General features: G+C 70.3%; 5 protein-coding genes across 5 annotated transcripts; 2 read left to right on the plus strand and 3 right to left on the minus strand.

Annotated features, from left to right (window-relative positions):
- Positions 1 to 80: 80 nt before the first annotated feature.
- CLP1 (cleavage factor polyribonucleotide kinase subunit 1) lies at positions 81 to 2,620 on the minus strand. Its single transcript, XM_051620697.1, has 2 exons — positions 1,661 to 2,620; positions 81 to 880 (listed from the first exon to the last, which is right to left on the minus strand). The coding sequence occupies exons 1-2, from the start codon at positions 2,264 to 2,266 to the stop codon at positions 209 to 211; spliced, it is 1,278 nt and encodes a 425-aa protein (XP_051476657.1). The 5' UTR covers positions 2,267 to 2,620; the 3' UTR covers positions 81 to 208.
- Positions 2,621 to 2,624: 4 nt separating this feature from the next.
- YPEL4 (yippee like 4) lies at positions 2,625 to 5,127 on the plus strand. Its single transcript, XM_051620698.1, has 5 exons — positions 2,625 to 3,061; positions 3,511 to 3,825; positions 4,323 to 4,366; positions 4,481 to 4,589; positions 4,830 to 5,127. Exons 1-5 carry the CDS (start codon positions 2,792 to 2,794, stop codon positions 4,917 to 4,919), a joined length of 828 nt encoding a protein of 275 aa, XP_051476658.1. The 5' UTR covers positions 2,625 to 2,791; the 3' UTR covers positions 4,920 to 5,127.
- A 164-nt stretch (positions 5,128 to 5,291) lies between these two features.
- On the minus strand, positions 5,292 to 10,653 carry SERPING1 (serpin family G member 1). The gene is made up of 9 exons (XM_051620902.1): positions 10,135 to 10,653; positions 9,386 to 9,522; positions 9,118 to 9,187; positions 8,342 to 8,786; positions 8,041 to 8,178; positions 7,759 to 7,962; positions 7,335 to 7,477; positions 6,803 to 7,022; positions 5,292 to 6,132 (listed from the first exon to the last, which is right to left on the minus strand). The coding sequence occupies exons 1-9, from the start codon at positions 10,651 to 10,653 to the stop codon at positions 5,882 to 5,884; spliced, it is 2,127 nt and encodes a 708-aa protein (XP_051476862.1). The 3' UTR covers positions 5,292 to 5,881.
- Positions 10,652 to 11,541, plus strand: LOC127385270 (ubiquitin-conjugating enzyme E2-18 kDa-like). Its single transcript, XM_051620903.1, is given in 4 exon segments — positions 10,652 to 10,693; positions 11,007 to 11,075; positions 11,077 to 11,194; positions 11,274 to 11,541. Coding segments are annotated over 4 exon segments (402 nt in total). The 3' UTR covers positions 11,447 to 11,541.
- On the minus strand, positions 11,512 to 13,135 carry SMTNL1 (smoothelin like 1). Its single transcript, XM_051621873.1, has 5 exons — positions 13,105 to 13,135; positions 12,763 to 12,903; positions 12,190 to 12,292; positions 11,951 to 12,102; positions 11,512 to 11,737 (listed from the first exon to the last, which is right to left on the minus strand). The coding sequence occupies exons 2-5, from the start codon at positions 12,858 to 12,860 to the stop codon at positions 11,593 to 11,595; spliced, it is 498 nt and encodes a 165-aa protein (XP_051477833.1). The 5' UTR covers positions 12,861 to 12,903; positions 13,105 to 13,135; the 3' UTR covers positions 11,512 to 11,592.
- Positions 13,136 to 13,247: the final 112 nt, after the last annotated feature.

Consider the following 13,247-nt stretch of genomic DNA (forward strand, 5'->3'; position numbering starts at 1 on the left):
CCCGGGCCTGGCTTCCCCCGCCCCAGCACCCCCAGGGTCTGTGTCCCCACCCCGGGCAGACCCTCACCCGCCTGTGAAAGCCTCGAGATTTAATAAAAAACGGTACAAAACGGGTAAAACCGAGAGGGGGGCCCCGGTGGGGGGTCCTGCGGGAGCGGGGACTGAGCCGGGGGCCGGCAGGTGAGGGTTCGGGAGAGCCTCTGCCCCGTCATTTGAGGTCCATGAAGCGGATGTCCATGATGAGGAGGAAGCTCTTGGGCAGGGGCCGCGGGGCGGGGGACAGGACGGTGAAGACCTGGCGCTCCAGGTCGACGCCGGTGACCACGATGAACCCGGCCACGCTGGTCTCCGAGATGTTGTCGTCGGGGCCGTCGGCAGTGCTGAGGCTGAGCAGGTGGTGCACCATGTCCCGCCCCGGCGTCACCGGCACCAGCTTCAGCTGGTTGTCCTCCTGGGACATGCCGAGGGGCAGGCAGGAGTCGGGGATGGTGGGAGCCCCCACCTTGTAGATCTTGACGTCGGAGAACTTGACGTCGAAGGCGTGCGGGTAGAAGCAGCCGCGGAAGCCGTAGAAGTACTCGCGGATGCGGTCGTCCCGGCACTCCCGGCGGAAGTCCTTGGAGCGCTCCACCACCCCCCCGGACTTGGGCAGCAGGACGGTGCGCACGAAGTGGGGCAGGTCCCTCTTCAGCTCGTTGTAGAGGCGCTCCTGGTCCAGCACCACCACCACGTCCACCTCGAAGGCGGAGGCGGCGTGCACCAGCGCCTGGTAGCCCGAGCCCTTCACCCAGCCGCAGGTGTTGATGACGCAGCCGCTGGCGCAGGCGCGGCGGTTCACCTCGCACCGCTGGTTGAACACCTCGGCCAGCCGGGACGTGATCTGCGGGGCAGGGGGGCAGGGCTGGGACAGCTGGGGCACGCAGACCCCCGCCCGCCCCCACCGCACCCCGCAGCCCCAGCTCCTGCTGCGGGGCCATGACCAGGGGCTGTGGGGTGAGCAGGCAGCCCCTGAATGTCACCCGTGTGCCAGGCCCCGTCCTGCTCTGGGGGCCACAGGACCCTCCAGCCTGTCCCCAGCACACTCCGTTATTCCCCACCAAGGCACGGGTGCCATGCCCAGCTCCTGCAGCCACCCAGGACAAACTCCTTCCTCAACCCACAGCCCCCCTGGGGAAATGTCCCATGCAGGACCCAGAGCTGCTCCAGAAACACGCTACAAGGACCCAGGGGAGCTCCACAAGGGCAGGAGAAACCCTCATCTGACCCAGGGACTGCCGGGGCAGTCAGGGCCTCTGTCACCATTGCTGAGAGGACCCCAGGGATCTGGAGCAGCATTTTGGGTGTTTCATAGAATCACAGACTGGTTTGGGCTGGAAGGGACCTTCAAGATCCTCCAGATCCAACCCCCTGCATGGGCAGGGACACCTCCCACCAGCCCAGGTTGCTCCAAGCCCCATCCAATCTGCCCTTCAACACTGCCAGGGATGGGGCAGCCACAGCTTCCCTGGGCAGCCTGGGCCAGGGTCTCACCAGCCTCACAGGGAAGAATTTCCTTCTAATGTTTAACCTAGATCTCCCCTCTTCCAGTCTCCATAACTGCACACAGGCTTGGTTCGGAGCCCAACCCTGCTGTGAGACCCACCCCAGCCCCCACACTCACCTTGTTGTAGAGCTTGATGTTGGTGCCAGGCGTGGTGGAGCCGAAGTGGTAGACGAGAGGGGCCTGGAGGGAGAATCCCTCCTCCACGTCAGCCGGCCGCTCAATGTAGAGCGCTCCCATGGTTCCAGGGATGGAGACAGAGCCCTGGCCCACGTCCAGCTCCACAAAGGTGGGCCGGCGGCCCAGCCTCACGGCGTAGTTGAGCAGCAGGCGGCAGACAGTGGACTTGCCCACATCAGTGGGGCCCACCACCATGACCCGCGGGCCCCGCTCATCCTCCCGCTCCGCCTGGCGCCGCATCTGCTCCAGGGCCGTGTGGGTGTTGAGGTACAGCAGCATGGGCGTGTCCTTGGAGACGTAGGCCACCTCGGTGCGGCCGCTCAGCTGCACGGTGCAGCCGTGCCAGGTGAACACGGCCACCTTGGCGCCCGCGTCGAAGGTGAACTTCTTGTTTCGGGTGAGCTCGGTGCCGAACACCTCGGCCATGCCGGTCAGGAGCTCCAGCTGCACCGTCTGCGAGGCCTCCACCTCGAACCGCAGCTCTGTCTCCCGCTCCAGCTCGAACTTGGCCACCTGCTTCTTCTCCTCCCCGCCGTCCTCCGCCATGGCGTGACGCGGGGCCCGGCCGCGGGGCTGGGGGCTGGGGGCGGCGGGGCGGGGCGGGGCCTGCTATCCGCGCCGCCCCCGGGGCCTGCCCCGCACCGCCCCCGCCCGCTGCGGGTTCTGGGCCCCCCCGGCTCTGTCCCTCGCCACCCGTGCGGGTCCCGGCCCGCCCGCCCTCAGCCCGCTGCGATGCCGCCCGCCGGTGCCCCCCCCCCCGCTCCCTCCCGCACCTACCGGAGCCCCCGCCGCGCTTCCGGGCCAGCGAAGCTGCGCCGGAAGTGATGTCAGAGAGACGCGCCGGTGCGGCGGGCGGGGGGAGGGCGTTGCCATGGTAGCGGCGCGAGGCCGCCAGGGAGACGCGCTGACGCCGGGGGGGTCTAGCTCATTTGCATCTCATCTGCATGCGCGGGACGCCGCGCCGCGACCCTTCGTTTCGTTCGCATCTGATTAGCCTGCGGCCCCGCCCCGTGCCTGCCCCCCGCATCCAGGCGGCCCGGGCTCGTTGCAGCTCATCTGCATCTTATTTGCATGTGCCCGGCATGCGGGGGCGCGCAGGGGGCGCGGGGCGCACGAGGGGACCGGGAGCCGGCGGCCCCGGTCCTGGCGCCCCCGGTGCCGCCGCGTCCCCGCAGCGCGCCCGTGACGTCGGCGGCGGCGGGGGCGGCGCGGGATGAGTCACGGTGCCGTGATGCAGTCCCCGGGCACGCAGGGCCCCCCCGCCCGCCCGCCCGGTGCCCCCGCCCGCCCCGGGGACAGCCGCAGCCGGCACCGCGGGGACAGCGGGGACAGCGGCAGGCGGTGAGCGGGCCCGGAGCCCCGGGACCCCCGGGAAACCCAGGATCCCCCCCAGGGACCCCCAACATCCCCCTTGCGGCACCGCATCCTCCCGCCCGGGGGCCCCCGTCATCTCCCCCTCGGGACCCCCAGAAGCCCTTTCCCGGGACTCCCACCGTGCCCCCCCCGACGCCCTAAACATCTCCCGTCCCGGGACCCGCAGTCCCCGGCGGGACTCCCAGATCCGACGTGCGAGGCCCCTCCATCCCCTCCGCAGACCCCCGGACCTCCCGGGCACGTTTCCCTGAGCCACCCCCGGGGACACTTCGGGGGGGCGGTGCCCCCCCGCGCTGCCCCTCACTCCTGCCAGGAGCTGGCCCGGCCTCAGCGGGGGGGAAGGGCTCGGACCTGGGAGCACTGGGGAGGTGGGCCCAGGCCGCCCCCCCCTCACTGCCCCCTCTCACCCTCCGCAGACCGCTCCCCCTTTTCCGCCTCCTCCTCGCCTGGGCGGGCCCGTGGCGGCGGTGCCCCCCGGCCCGGGCGCCGGAGGGACGACGGCTCTCGGGGCTCTGCTGCGCTGCTTCCCCTGCGAGCGGCTCTGCGGGGGGTGCACGCTGCCCCCCGGGGCCCCCCCGCGCCCCGCCGGGGCCCTGCCGCCCGCCATGGGCCCCCCCCGCTGCCGCCTGCCCCCCCGCACCTTCCGCAGCTACCTGCCCCGCTCCCACCGCACCTACAGCTGCGTCCACTGCCGGGCTCACCTGGCCCGCCACGAGGAGCTCATCTCCAAGGTGCCCCCAGCGCTCCCCCGGGGCGGCCCTGGGCAGCGGCGCTGTCACAGGACGTGCCCGGGGTGGGAGCTCCCGGTCGCCCTGGGTCAGCCAGCGTCCCCCAGGGTGTCCCGGGGGCTGGGGGCTTCACCCTGTGGTGGCACTGGGACTGCCGGTGTCTCCTGCAGTGTCCCCAGGGCACCCCCTCCCCATGCTGCCCTGGCATGACAAGCGTCCCCCCGTGGTGTCCCCAGGGGGGTGGGTGGATGTATCCCCTGTCTTGTCCCCGAGGTGGGGACATTCCTCCCGTGGTGTCCACAGCATAGCAAGTCTCCCCCTCCCAGTGTCCCGGGGGGGCAGGTGCTCCTGGAGAGGGACCGTCTCCCCTCGGTGTCCCAAGGGTGGCGAGTGTCCCCCCGTGGTGTCCTCAGGTTGGCCTGTGGACTTGGGGCGAGGGGACACGGGTGGCCGCGGGGGGGGGGGTGGCCCAGCCGGTGACATGTGTGGTGTCCCCACAGTCCTTCCAGGGCAGCCACGGCCGCGCCTACCTGTTCAACTCCGTGTGAGTGACACCGGGGGCACGGCGGGCGGGGGGCACTGGGGAGGCACCCAGGGCAGCGGTCCTGCCGGTGCCGTGACACGGTGACACGGTGACACGGTGCCGCTCCCGGCGCAGGGTGAACGTGGGCTGCGGCCCGGCCGAGCAGCGGCTGCTGCTGACGGGGCTGCACTCGGTGGCCGACATCTTCTGCCAGAGCTGCAAGACCACCCTGGGCTGGAAATACGTGAGTGTGTGTGTCCTGGCACCCGGGACCCCCAACACACTGCAGCAAACCCCCACCCCCCACCGCAGGCAACTCCCGGGACCCCAACTCCCTGCCCCAGGCACCCCCACCCTGCCACAGACACCTCCCGGGACCCCCGAGCCCTCCCTACAGGCCATGCCCCGAGCACCCCAAGCCCCATGGCAGGCAGCAGGGTGGGCACTCCAGGGGGGGCCGGGGGTCTCATGCTGTCCCCCCCAGGAACAGGCCTTCGAGAGCAGCCAGAAGTACAAGGAGGGGAAGTTCATCATCGAGATGTCGCACATGGTGAAGGAGAACGGCTGGGACTGAGGGGCCGGGGGACGCGGGGGGGCGTGGTGGGGCCCGGCAGCTCCGCACCCCGGGGGGCAGCAGCGGGTGGGCCCCCCCCTTCAAGCCTATCCAGTGCCCCAAGGGCGACCGTGCCTGCCTGTGCCCCCCGGGGGGGTGGCACGGAGCCGTCACCAGCACTGGGGGCTGTGGAGCTTTTCTAGGGCAATAAAGGCTTTTTTTTTTTTTTTTTTTTTTTTTTAAGGAAGGTGCTGGGTGTCACCCCCCCCCTGGCACTGCCACCCCTGGCTCAGCCCTGGCATCCTGGGCTGGGTGGGGGGGTCCCTGAGAACCCCCAACTCACCCCCTCAGTGCCCAGCTGTCCCTGCCCTTCCCCCCATACAGGAGCTGGACTGTGGTCGGGGCATTTATTGGCACTGACCTGGTGGAGAATCTGAGGCACGGGGAGGAGCTTCCCTGGGGGGGTGAAGGGTGGGGAAGGGGAGTGGATGGGGGAGGGAGAAGTGGGGAGATAGGGGGAGGTGGGGAGGGAGGGATGGGAGGGGGGAAGGAAAGAGGGAGAGAGGGAGCAAGGAGGGATGAGGGAGGAAGGAGGGAGGGAAAAGACAGAAGGATGGGGCTGGAGGATGGTTGAAAGAAAAGAGGGATGGGAGACGGAAGGAGGGAGGGAAAGGAAGGAGGAATGATGGAGGGAGGGGAGGAGGGAAGGAGAGAAGTAAGGACAAGGCAGGAAGGGATAGAGGGAGGGAAGGAGGGGGCATGGAGAAAGGGAGGAATGGAAGGAGGGAGGGAGAAGGAACAGGGGGAGGGAAAAGGAGGAGGGATGGAGGGAGAAGGGGAGGAGAAGAAGGGAGGGAAGAAGGGCTGGAGGGAAGGAGGTAGGGAGGGAGTTATGGACAGGAGCGAGGAGGTATGGAGGGAGAAGAGGAAGGAGTGAGGGATGCAAGGAGGGAGGGAGGGCAGGAGGCAGGGGTGGGCAGGGGTCAGGGCTGGGGGTCGCTGAGGCGGCCCATGAAGAGGGGTACACTGCCAGTGTCGTGCCAGAGAACAAAGAGGAAGGGGCGTAGGGCCTCCAGCAGCAGGGCCGACCGGGCCACCGAGGTGGCCATGGCCCCCGCCGCCTCCACGCCGGCCTCGTCCAGCGCCAGCACCGCGCGGTGCCGCGCCGTGTCCACCGCCACCGCCGGGTCCCACGCCAGCCCGCACAGCTCCGCATCCAGGAACAGCCCAAAGTCTGCAGCACCCACCCCAGCGTCACCCCACGGGGACACTGAGGGGGTATGAGGACATGGGGGACAGGGAGACAGCAGGGACGTGGGTGCAGAGGGGGCATGGGGACATGGGGAAACCAGGGATGGACACTGGGGACACTGGGGAGGTGGGTTTAGAGGGGACATGGGGACAACATGGACAGACATAGGGACAGTGGGGAGGTGGGTGCAAAGGGGACTTGGGGATACCAGGGACCGACACGGGGACAGCGGGGATGTGGGTACAGAAAGGTCATGGGGGGCACTGAGGGGCCCTGGGGACACCAGGGGTGTGGGGGACAGAAGGGGCGCACCAGGAACCCTGGATATATCAGGGTCAGGGGGACATCAGGACACATTACGAGATGTGGCAGACACCAGGAAGACAGGGGGTATTTGGGACATCAGAGACAAGAGGGGTAATGTGGAGACACCGCAAACAAGGGGGACGCTACAGGCACTGGGAACATTATGGGGCACATCAGGAGCATTGGGGACCTAGTGGACATCAGGGACACAGGGATGAAGGGGGAGACCAAAGGCACGGGCAACACTGGGAGCACCGGGGAGAGGGTCCAGCGACGTCCTGAAGGGAGTGGTGAGGTCACGGAGCATCACCCACCCCTGCAGTGATGTCACGGGCGGTGGCCTTACCCATGTCATGGACCAGCGCCACCACGTCGAGGGCAGCGTCAAGGCGCAGGCGGGGAAGGGCCAGGGCGGTGGGGCGGGGGGGGGTCTGGGCCGCCCGCCGCAGCAGCGCCAGGAAGGTCGGGGGGTCCAGCGCCTGCTCCAGGGTCTCCAGCGCCCCCAGGGGCCCCAGCGGCACCAGCACCACCAGGCTCAGCCCCCCGCTCAGCTCCAGCCGCCCCACCTGGGGGGTCGACCCACCTTGGTGACTTCACAGCCAGGTACCCCCCAGGGATGCTGTGGTGACATCACAACCTGGCATCCCCCCAGTGCCACCAGCGTGACCTCACAGCCTGGCAGCCCTCCTGGTGCCACCAGAGTGATGTCACAACCTGGCATCCCTCCCAGTCCCAGAGGAGGGGGGTCACCGCCCTCAGCCCCCTCAGTGCCAGGGGAGTGACGTCACAGCCCGGCATCCCCACCTCCAAGTGCCAGGGCAGGGTTATCCCTGCCCCCCAGTGCGGTGGCAGTGCCGCCAGGGCCGGCCCCGCGGTACCTGTGCCTGCAGGTGGGGGTCGATGAAGGAGCCCACCGGGTATTTCTTGCTGGTCATGGTGGGCACCAGGCGTGGGGGGTGGCCAGGGAGCAGGAAGGGCAGCAGCACTGTCTGATCGGCCTCCAGAGGCACGCGCCAGGTGGCTGTGGGGACAGGGATGGATGGGGGGGAACAGGGGGACGAGGGGATAGGGATGGATGGGGGGACAGGGACATAGGGAGCACCTCAGGCTCGCGCCCATGCCAGATCCTGGGCAGATCCAGGGGCAGAGCAAGAGGGCAGATCCCTGAGCCGCACAGATACTGGGGCAGAACCCTGAGCCAACCCCCAGGGCAGATCCCATGACAGGTCCCAGAGCAGATCCCGGGGCAGGTCCCTGAGCCAACCCCCAGGGCAGATCCCCGCAGCTCCCGCCCCGACGTACCGCGCAGGTGGACGGCGCTGAGCAGCAGCAGGAGGGGCTGGGGGGGCATGGCGAGCAGCAAGCCGGGCAGCAGCCCCTTGCTGGCCCCCCGCACCCACTGGTTGATCTGCAGCAGGTCCAGGCTCTCATTGCCGCTCAGGGCCTGGGGCCGGGCGCCGTAGAAGTGCCAGGACTGGTTGAGGAAGCGGGGCCGGAGGCGAAGCTCTGCCCGGGCACAGCCGGTGTCAGCGTGGGGCGGGTGGGGCCGGTGGCGCCGGCATCCCCGGAGCCCCGGGTGCTCACCTGGGTGGTGGAAGATCTGGGCGGCCGAGAAGAGCCCGGGCGCGGCGGCGAGCCGGCGCAGGGCCCCGTGCAGGCAGCCCGGCTCCGGCGGCAGCCCCAGGACGGCAGCCAGGCGGTCACGGGTGTCACCGCGGGCGCCTGCGGGCACAGGAGGGTCAGATGGGAGCCCGTGGGTGGGACGGCCATGGGGACACGCCTGGTGCCATGGCAGTGCCCACAGCAGAGTCACAGCAGTGCCCATGGCAGAGGGGGTGGCAGTGGCACGGTGGTGCCCAGGGCAGTGCCGCGGGCAGCCCCTCACCCAGCAGCAGGTGTGCCAGCCCCGTGGCCACGTTGATGGGGGAGAAGAGCAGGTTGGTGCCACGCTGGGCGGCTGCTGCCATGTGCTGGTAGAAGCGGAGGGCAAAGGTGCCCACGGCCTCGGCCACAGCTGCCTGCTGCTCCCCCGAGGGCTCCCCACAGGACGGCACTGGCTCCTCATCCCCCGGGCACCGCGGGGTGCTGGTGCCGGGGGGCTCCAGGGTGCTGCCTTCAGCCATGGTGACTGGCTCCTCGGGTGCACCTGTGGGGCTGGGGGGGTCTGTGGCCCCGAGGGGGGCAGTGGGGGCAGGAGCGGTGGGGGCAGTGGACCCCAGCAGGATGGGGGCCCCCATGTCCCCTGGCGGGCCTGGGGGAGGATGGGAGTGCACCGGCAGGGACTCTTGGAGCAGCTCCAGCAGGTTGGGAGAGGCCTCAGGCTTGGGTACCTGGGCAGGGGGACACGGTGAGGGGGGACAGAGGGCAGGGGGACATGGTGAGGGGGGGCAGGGGCCACCTGGGTAGGGGAACACGATGAAGGGGGGCAGGGGGGCACCTGGGCAAGGGGAAATGGGGGGGACAGGAGAGAACAGGGACATGGTGAGAGGGCAACCCTGGGGAGTAACTGGGGGCATCTGGGCAGGGGAACATGGTGAGGGGAGGCAGGGGGGCACAGGGACCCAGGTGAGAGGGAGCAGGGGGCAACCGGGGTGCAGGGACATAGAGGGGAGAGCAAGGGGTATGGGTCACGGGGAGTTCACCTCCCTGGGCCACACTTACTGGGGTGACAGTGGCCGTGGCTGTGGCCACCAGCCAAGCCAGGAGCAGCCAGAGTGTCATGGTGGAGGTCCTGGGGGGCACAGATGGGTCAGGGACTGGGCAGACACCTCCCCCAGCATTCACCTCCCGGCACCCACATCCCAGAACCCACCACCTGGGTAGCCGGGTATCCACCCCCAGCACCCTCCCGGCCCCGTCTGTACCCCCCTACCCTGTGCCCCCCACCCCATGTCTCCCAGAGAGCGGGGGGGGCAGCCCCTGTGCGCACCTGAGTGACTGCAGTTCTGTCCCCGTGTCCGGGCGGGCGCGGGGGTCTGGCCGGGCGCGGGGGTATTTGGCCGGTTCCGGCCCCGCCGGGTTAAAGATTAAGGAAGGCAGCGGCTGTCGGGGCTTCCCGGAAACCGGCTGGGGGGGCGGGGGAGGCCGGGGGAACAACGGGGCACAGGCGGAGGGGCTGGACCCACCCCCCCGGCTGGCACCCTTGGGGGGGCGGTGGAGAGCTCCTCCGTGACCCCCGTGGGAACAAGAGGCCGTCTCGACACTCCAGCTCCCTGTCCCCGTCTCTCCGATCCCCCCTCTGGTGGCCCGGGCAGTGTGACCCCCCGGGGATCCACACCCCCCCCCCCCATAATTTCTCTGCTGCCTGGGGTGGGGCAGGGACCACCCAGCCCCTCTGCCCCCTCCCTGGCCGGGGGAGGGCCCCGGGACACCCTGACCCACAGCACGGGTGCGGATCGGGGGGAACGGGGCTCCCCGGGTTAGGGGCGGGACTTGATCGGATGGCTCCGCCTCCGTGGGTGTGGCCTGTGTGAGCCACGCCCCCGCAGCGCTGGCCATGGCCAAGAGGCTCGCCCTGGTGGGTGGGGGCACCGGGGGCCGGGTGGGGGCACCGGGGGCCGGGTGGGTGCGGGGTGTCCCGTGGCAGGACCGAGCGGTGCCGGGGTGGGGGCGGCCGAGAGGTGCGGGGGTGCGGTACTGGGGAGCGGGGGGGTGCCGGGGAGCGGGGGGTGTCAGTACCGGGGGGTGCCGAGGAGTGCCGGTGCGGGAGCGGGGCGTGCCGGGGAGCAGCAGTACCGGGGCGGGACCAAGGGGTGCCGGTGCCGTGGAGCAGGGGCTGCCAGGGAGTGGGTGGTGGCGGCGTCGGTGCCAGAGAGCGGCGGCACCGGTGTGCGGGGGGTGCCGGAGATGCCGGTGCCGGTCCCGGAGTACCGCCCCATCCCCGCGCTCCAGTTTCGTTTCGCCGTCGGGGACCGCACCGGGAAGGGGCGTGGATTGGTTGCGGTCCTGCCTATATGGGGCGTGTCCGGGTGTTTCCACCCACGGGGCGTGTCCGGTGTCCCCGCAGGAGCTGGCAGAGTCCCGGCACTGGGACGGGGTCCGCGACCTGCGGGCGGTGGACGGGAACGTGCTGCGCTGGGAGGGGCTGCTGCTGCCCGTGAGCGGGGCACCGAGGGGGGGAAAGCTACCTGTGAGGGGGGCATGGGGGTTCCCCGCACATAGAGGGCTGGCGGGGCTCGGTGGGGGCCCTGAGGGCATGGAGGGGATCCTGGGACCAGGGGACTCAGGGGCGCTGAGGGTAAGCGAGGAGCTGGGGGGGCGGAAAGCTGAGGGCACGGAGAGTCGCTTGGGGACACGGGGGGACCACGGGGGCACAAGGGACCTGGAGGGGAGATGGGCCCGTGGGGCACGGAGGGTCCCCTGGGGAGACAGTGAAGGGGGTGACCCTAGCAGGGCAACATGAGGGAGAGTTCCCCTGTGGAGGCTGTTCCTGATGGGCTCAGGCTGGGGGGGGGTCCCCACGGGGAGCACTGGGTACCGGGGCTGGGTCAGGCCCCCCCAAGGGACGCTGTGGCTGGGGGGTCTGACGTGCCCACCCCTTACCACGGCAGAACAACCCTCCGTACAACGCGGGAGCCTTCCGCTTCGAGCTGACCTTCCCTACCGGCTACCCGATGGCCCCCCCCCCGCGCCACCCTCCTCACCCCCATCTACCACCCGGGCGTGGACCCCCAGGGCGAGGTCTGCCAGCCCCTCACCGACCCCCAGCTCTGGGCGCCCACCACCCGCGCCATCAACGGTGGGTGCGGGGGGATGATGGGGGTGGGGGAGAGGGGGAGGCACAGCGGGGGTCCTCCCTGACCCACCTGTGCCCGCAGTGCTGCGGGACCTGCTGCGGCTGCTGGACCACCCGGACCAGCGGCGGGTGCTGCAGCCACAGCTGGCCCGGGAGCTGCAGGACCAGCCCGAGGTTTTCCAGCGCCGGGCGGAGAAGCACACCCGCCGCCACGCCGAGCCTCGCCAGGGCCCCCCCGGGACCCCCGGGCCATGACACATTCCCCCCCCCTGGGGCCGGCTGGGCACCACGGGAGGTTCCTGCCTCCCTGCATCCTGCGCCTGAGTTAATAAATTTATTCCCGCTCTTGATGTGGCCCCGTGCTGTCCTGGCGTGGGACAGGGAACCGCAGGGTTCCCCCCTCAGCGCTGCCGGGTCCGCACCAGCCCCTTGGCCACCAGGCAGCGGTACAGCTCCTGCAGGTACGTGTACACACACTTGGCGTCCGGCACCGGCATCCGCACCATGTCCTCCACCTCCAGCAGCGGGGGGCAGCCCGCCCGCTCCCTGCGGGGACACGGGGACACTGCTGGCATGGGGGGCACCGGGGACACTGCCAGCACGGGGGACACAGCCGTCGGGGGGGCAGTGGGGACATTGCGGTCACGAGGGACACGGGGCACCTGGCTGTCATGGGGGACACGGCTGCCACAGGGGGACACCAGTGGGGACAGGGGCGGGGGCAGGGGGCAGGGGCCAGGCCCAGGGCTGGTGTCTTACTCGGCGGTGGTGAAGGCCAGGGTGAAGTTGTGGCGTCGGGCGCCGGGCTCCAGGGCCGTGAAGTCGAAGGCGTCAGGGAAGAAGCTGTGCAGGAGGGCACAGAAGGCCAGGCCGCTGCCCCAGCTGCCCGAGAAGTTCTGCACGTCCACGTGCTGCAGGCCGAGGGAGGGACAGAGGGGTCAGCCTGCCCTGCAACCGCCCCATGACCACCCCACGGCTGCCCCATGGCCGCCCCTCACCTGGTACCCTCGGGTCCTGGCGCGGCACCACTCCAGCAGCATGGCCTTGACCGTGGCTGTGCCCCCTGCCCGCTTCAGGTGTGGGGCTGGGCCCTTGGCTGCCCTACGGGGGATGAGGGGGCCATGGGGTGCCCCACACCCCCCAGCATGGCTCCCCCAAAGAGTCCCTATCGGTCACTGTCTGCCCCAGGGGCTCCCCATCAACCAGTGAATCTGGCAACACCAACAGTGCCCCCCTCGCCCTGTGCCCTCCCCCAGTGCCCCATGACCCCGTACTCCCCATTGCCCCTTAACCCCCAACACCCCACAGCACCACATCTGCTCACTCCTGCCCCTCCACCTGCCCCTTGGTCCTCATTGTCCCATGGCCTCCAGTTCCCCCACATCCCCCACAGCCCTCCAGTCACACCCCCCCACTGCCCCACAGCCCCCATTGCCCCATGGCCCCCCTAGTCCAGCTCCCCCACTGCCCCATGGCCCTCCAACACCGCACTGCCCCGTGTCTCCCAATGCCCCCCAGCCCTACTGCCCCCATATTCCCCCAGCCCCGCCGTGGGGCCAGGCCCCCCTCACCCTCCAAACTTCTCCAGGATGGCGCTGCGTCCCTGTGCCCGGGCACTTGTCCGCAGCCGTCCCCCGGTCCCCTCCGGCCTCGGCTTCAGCCCCACCATCCCGGGGGGCACCTGGCCCCGTGGGCCCCCTGCCGGGGCACCCCTGTGGGCACAGAGGAGGGGGTGAAGGCACTGCTGGGGGGGCCACCCAGAACCCAGGGTGGGCCAGGCATGGGGGCAGCTGGGGGGGGCCAGCCAGGGGGCTGTGGGGTGGGGTATTGGGGTGCCCCATGGCTGGCATCAGGGCTTCCCCATGACCCTGCCCCCTGCAGGCACCCATGGCCCTCTGCCCCCCCCCACTCACCTCTCTCTGCCCCCCGAACCCCCAGTGGTGCCAGCTGCAAGGGAGAGAGGAGGGGTCAGCGAGGTGGGGGGACCCCAGGGGCAGCATCAAGGGCATGGGGCTGGAGACCCCCCCACAGGGAGGGGACAGGGGGGTATCTATAA

Source organism: Apus apus, chromosome 5 (genome assembly GCF_020740795.1).
Source record: "Apus apus isolate bApuApu2 chromosome 5, bApuApu2.pri.cur, whole genome shotgun sequence".
In the NCBI taxonomy this organism is placed as follows: domain Eukaryota; kingdom Metazoa; phylum Chordata; class Aves; order Apodiformes; family Apodidae; genus Apus; species Apus apus.

Excerpts from the sequence above, each read along its gene's own strand:
- CLP1 (XM_051620697.1), bottom strand. The coding sequence starts at position 2,266 with ATGGCGGAGGACGGCGGGGAGGAGAAGAAGCAGGTGGCCAAGTTCGAG. Across the intron at positions 881-1,660 it reads ACATCAAGCTCTACAACAAG|ATCACGTCCCGGCTGGCCGA; the intron begins GTGAGTGTGGGG and ends CCTGCCCCGCAG.
- YPEL4 (XM_051620698.1), top strand. The coding sequence starts at position 2,792 with ATGTGCCCGGCATGCGGGGGCGCGCAGGGGGCGCGGGGCGCACGAGGG. Across the intron at positions 4,367-4,480 it reads GCCTACCTGTTCAACTCCGT|GGTGAACGTGGGCTGCGGCC; the intron begins GTGAGTGACACC and ends CTCCCGGCGCAG. Across the intron at positions 4,590-4,829 it reads CCACCCTGGGCTGGAAATAC|GAACAGGCCTTCGAGAGCAG; the intron begins GTGAGTGTGTGT and ends TGTCCCCCCCAG.
- SERPING1 (XM_051620902.1), bottom strand. The coding sequence starts at position 10,653 with ATGCCCTCAGGGCCCCCACCGAGCCCCGCCAGCCCTCTATGTGCGGGG. Across the intron at positions 9,523-10,134 it reads GCACTCCTCGGCACCCCCCG|CCGGTTTCCGGGAAGCCCCG; the intron begins GTACTGACACCC and ends CCGCCCCCCCAG. Across the intron at positions 7,478-7,758 it reads CAGCGCCGTCCACCTGCGCG|CCACCTGGCGCGTGCCTCTG; the intron begins GTACGTCGGGGC and ends CTGTCCCCACAG.
- SMTNL1 (XM_051621873.1), bottom strand. The coding sequence starts at position 12,860 with ATGGTGGGGCTGAAGCCGAGGCCGGAGGGGACCGGGGGACGGCTGCGG. Across the intron at positions 12,103-12,189 it reads CCAGGACCCGAGGGTACCAG|CACGTGGACGTGCAGAACTT; the intron begins GTGAGGGGCGGC and ends CTCGGCCTGCAG. Across the intron at positions 11,738-11,950 it reads CTGGCCTTCACCACCGCCGA|GGAGCGGGCGGGCTGCCCCC; the intron begins GTAAGACACCAG and ends GTGTCCCCGCAG.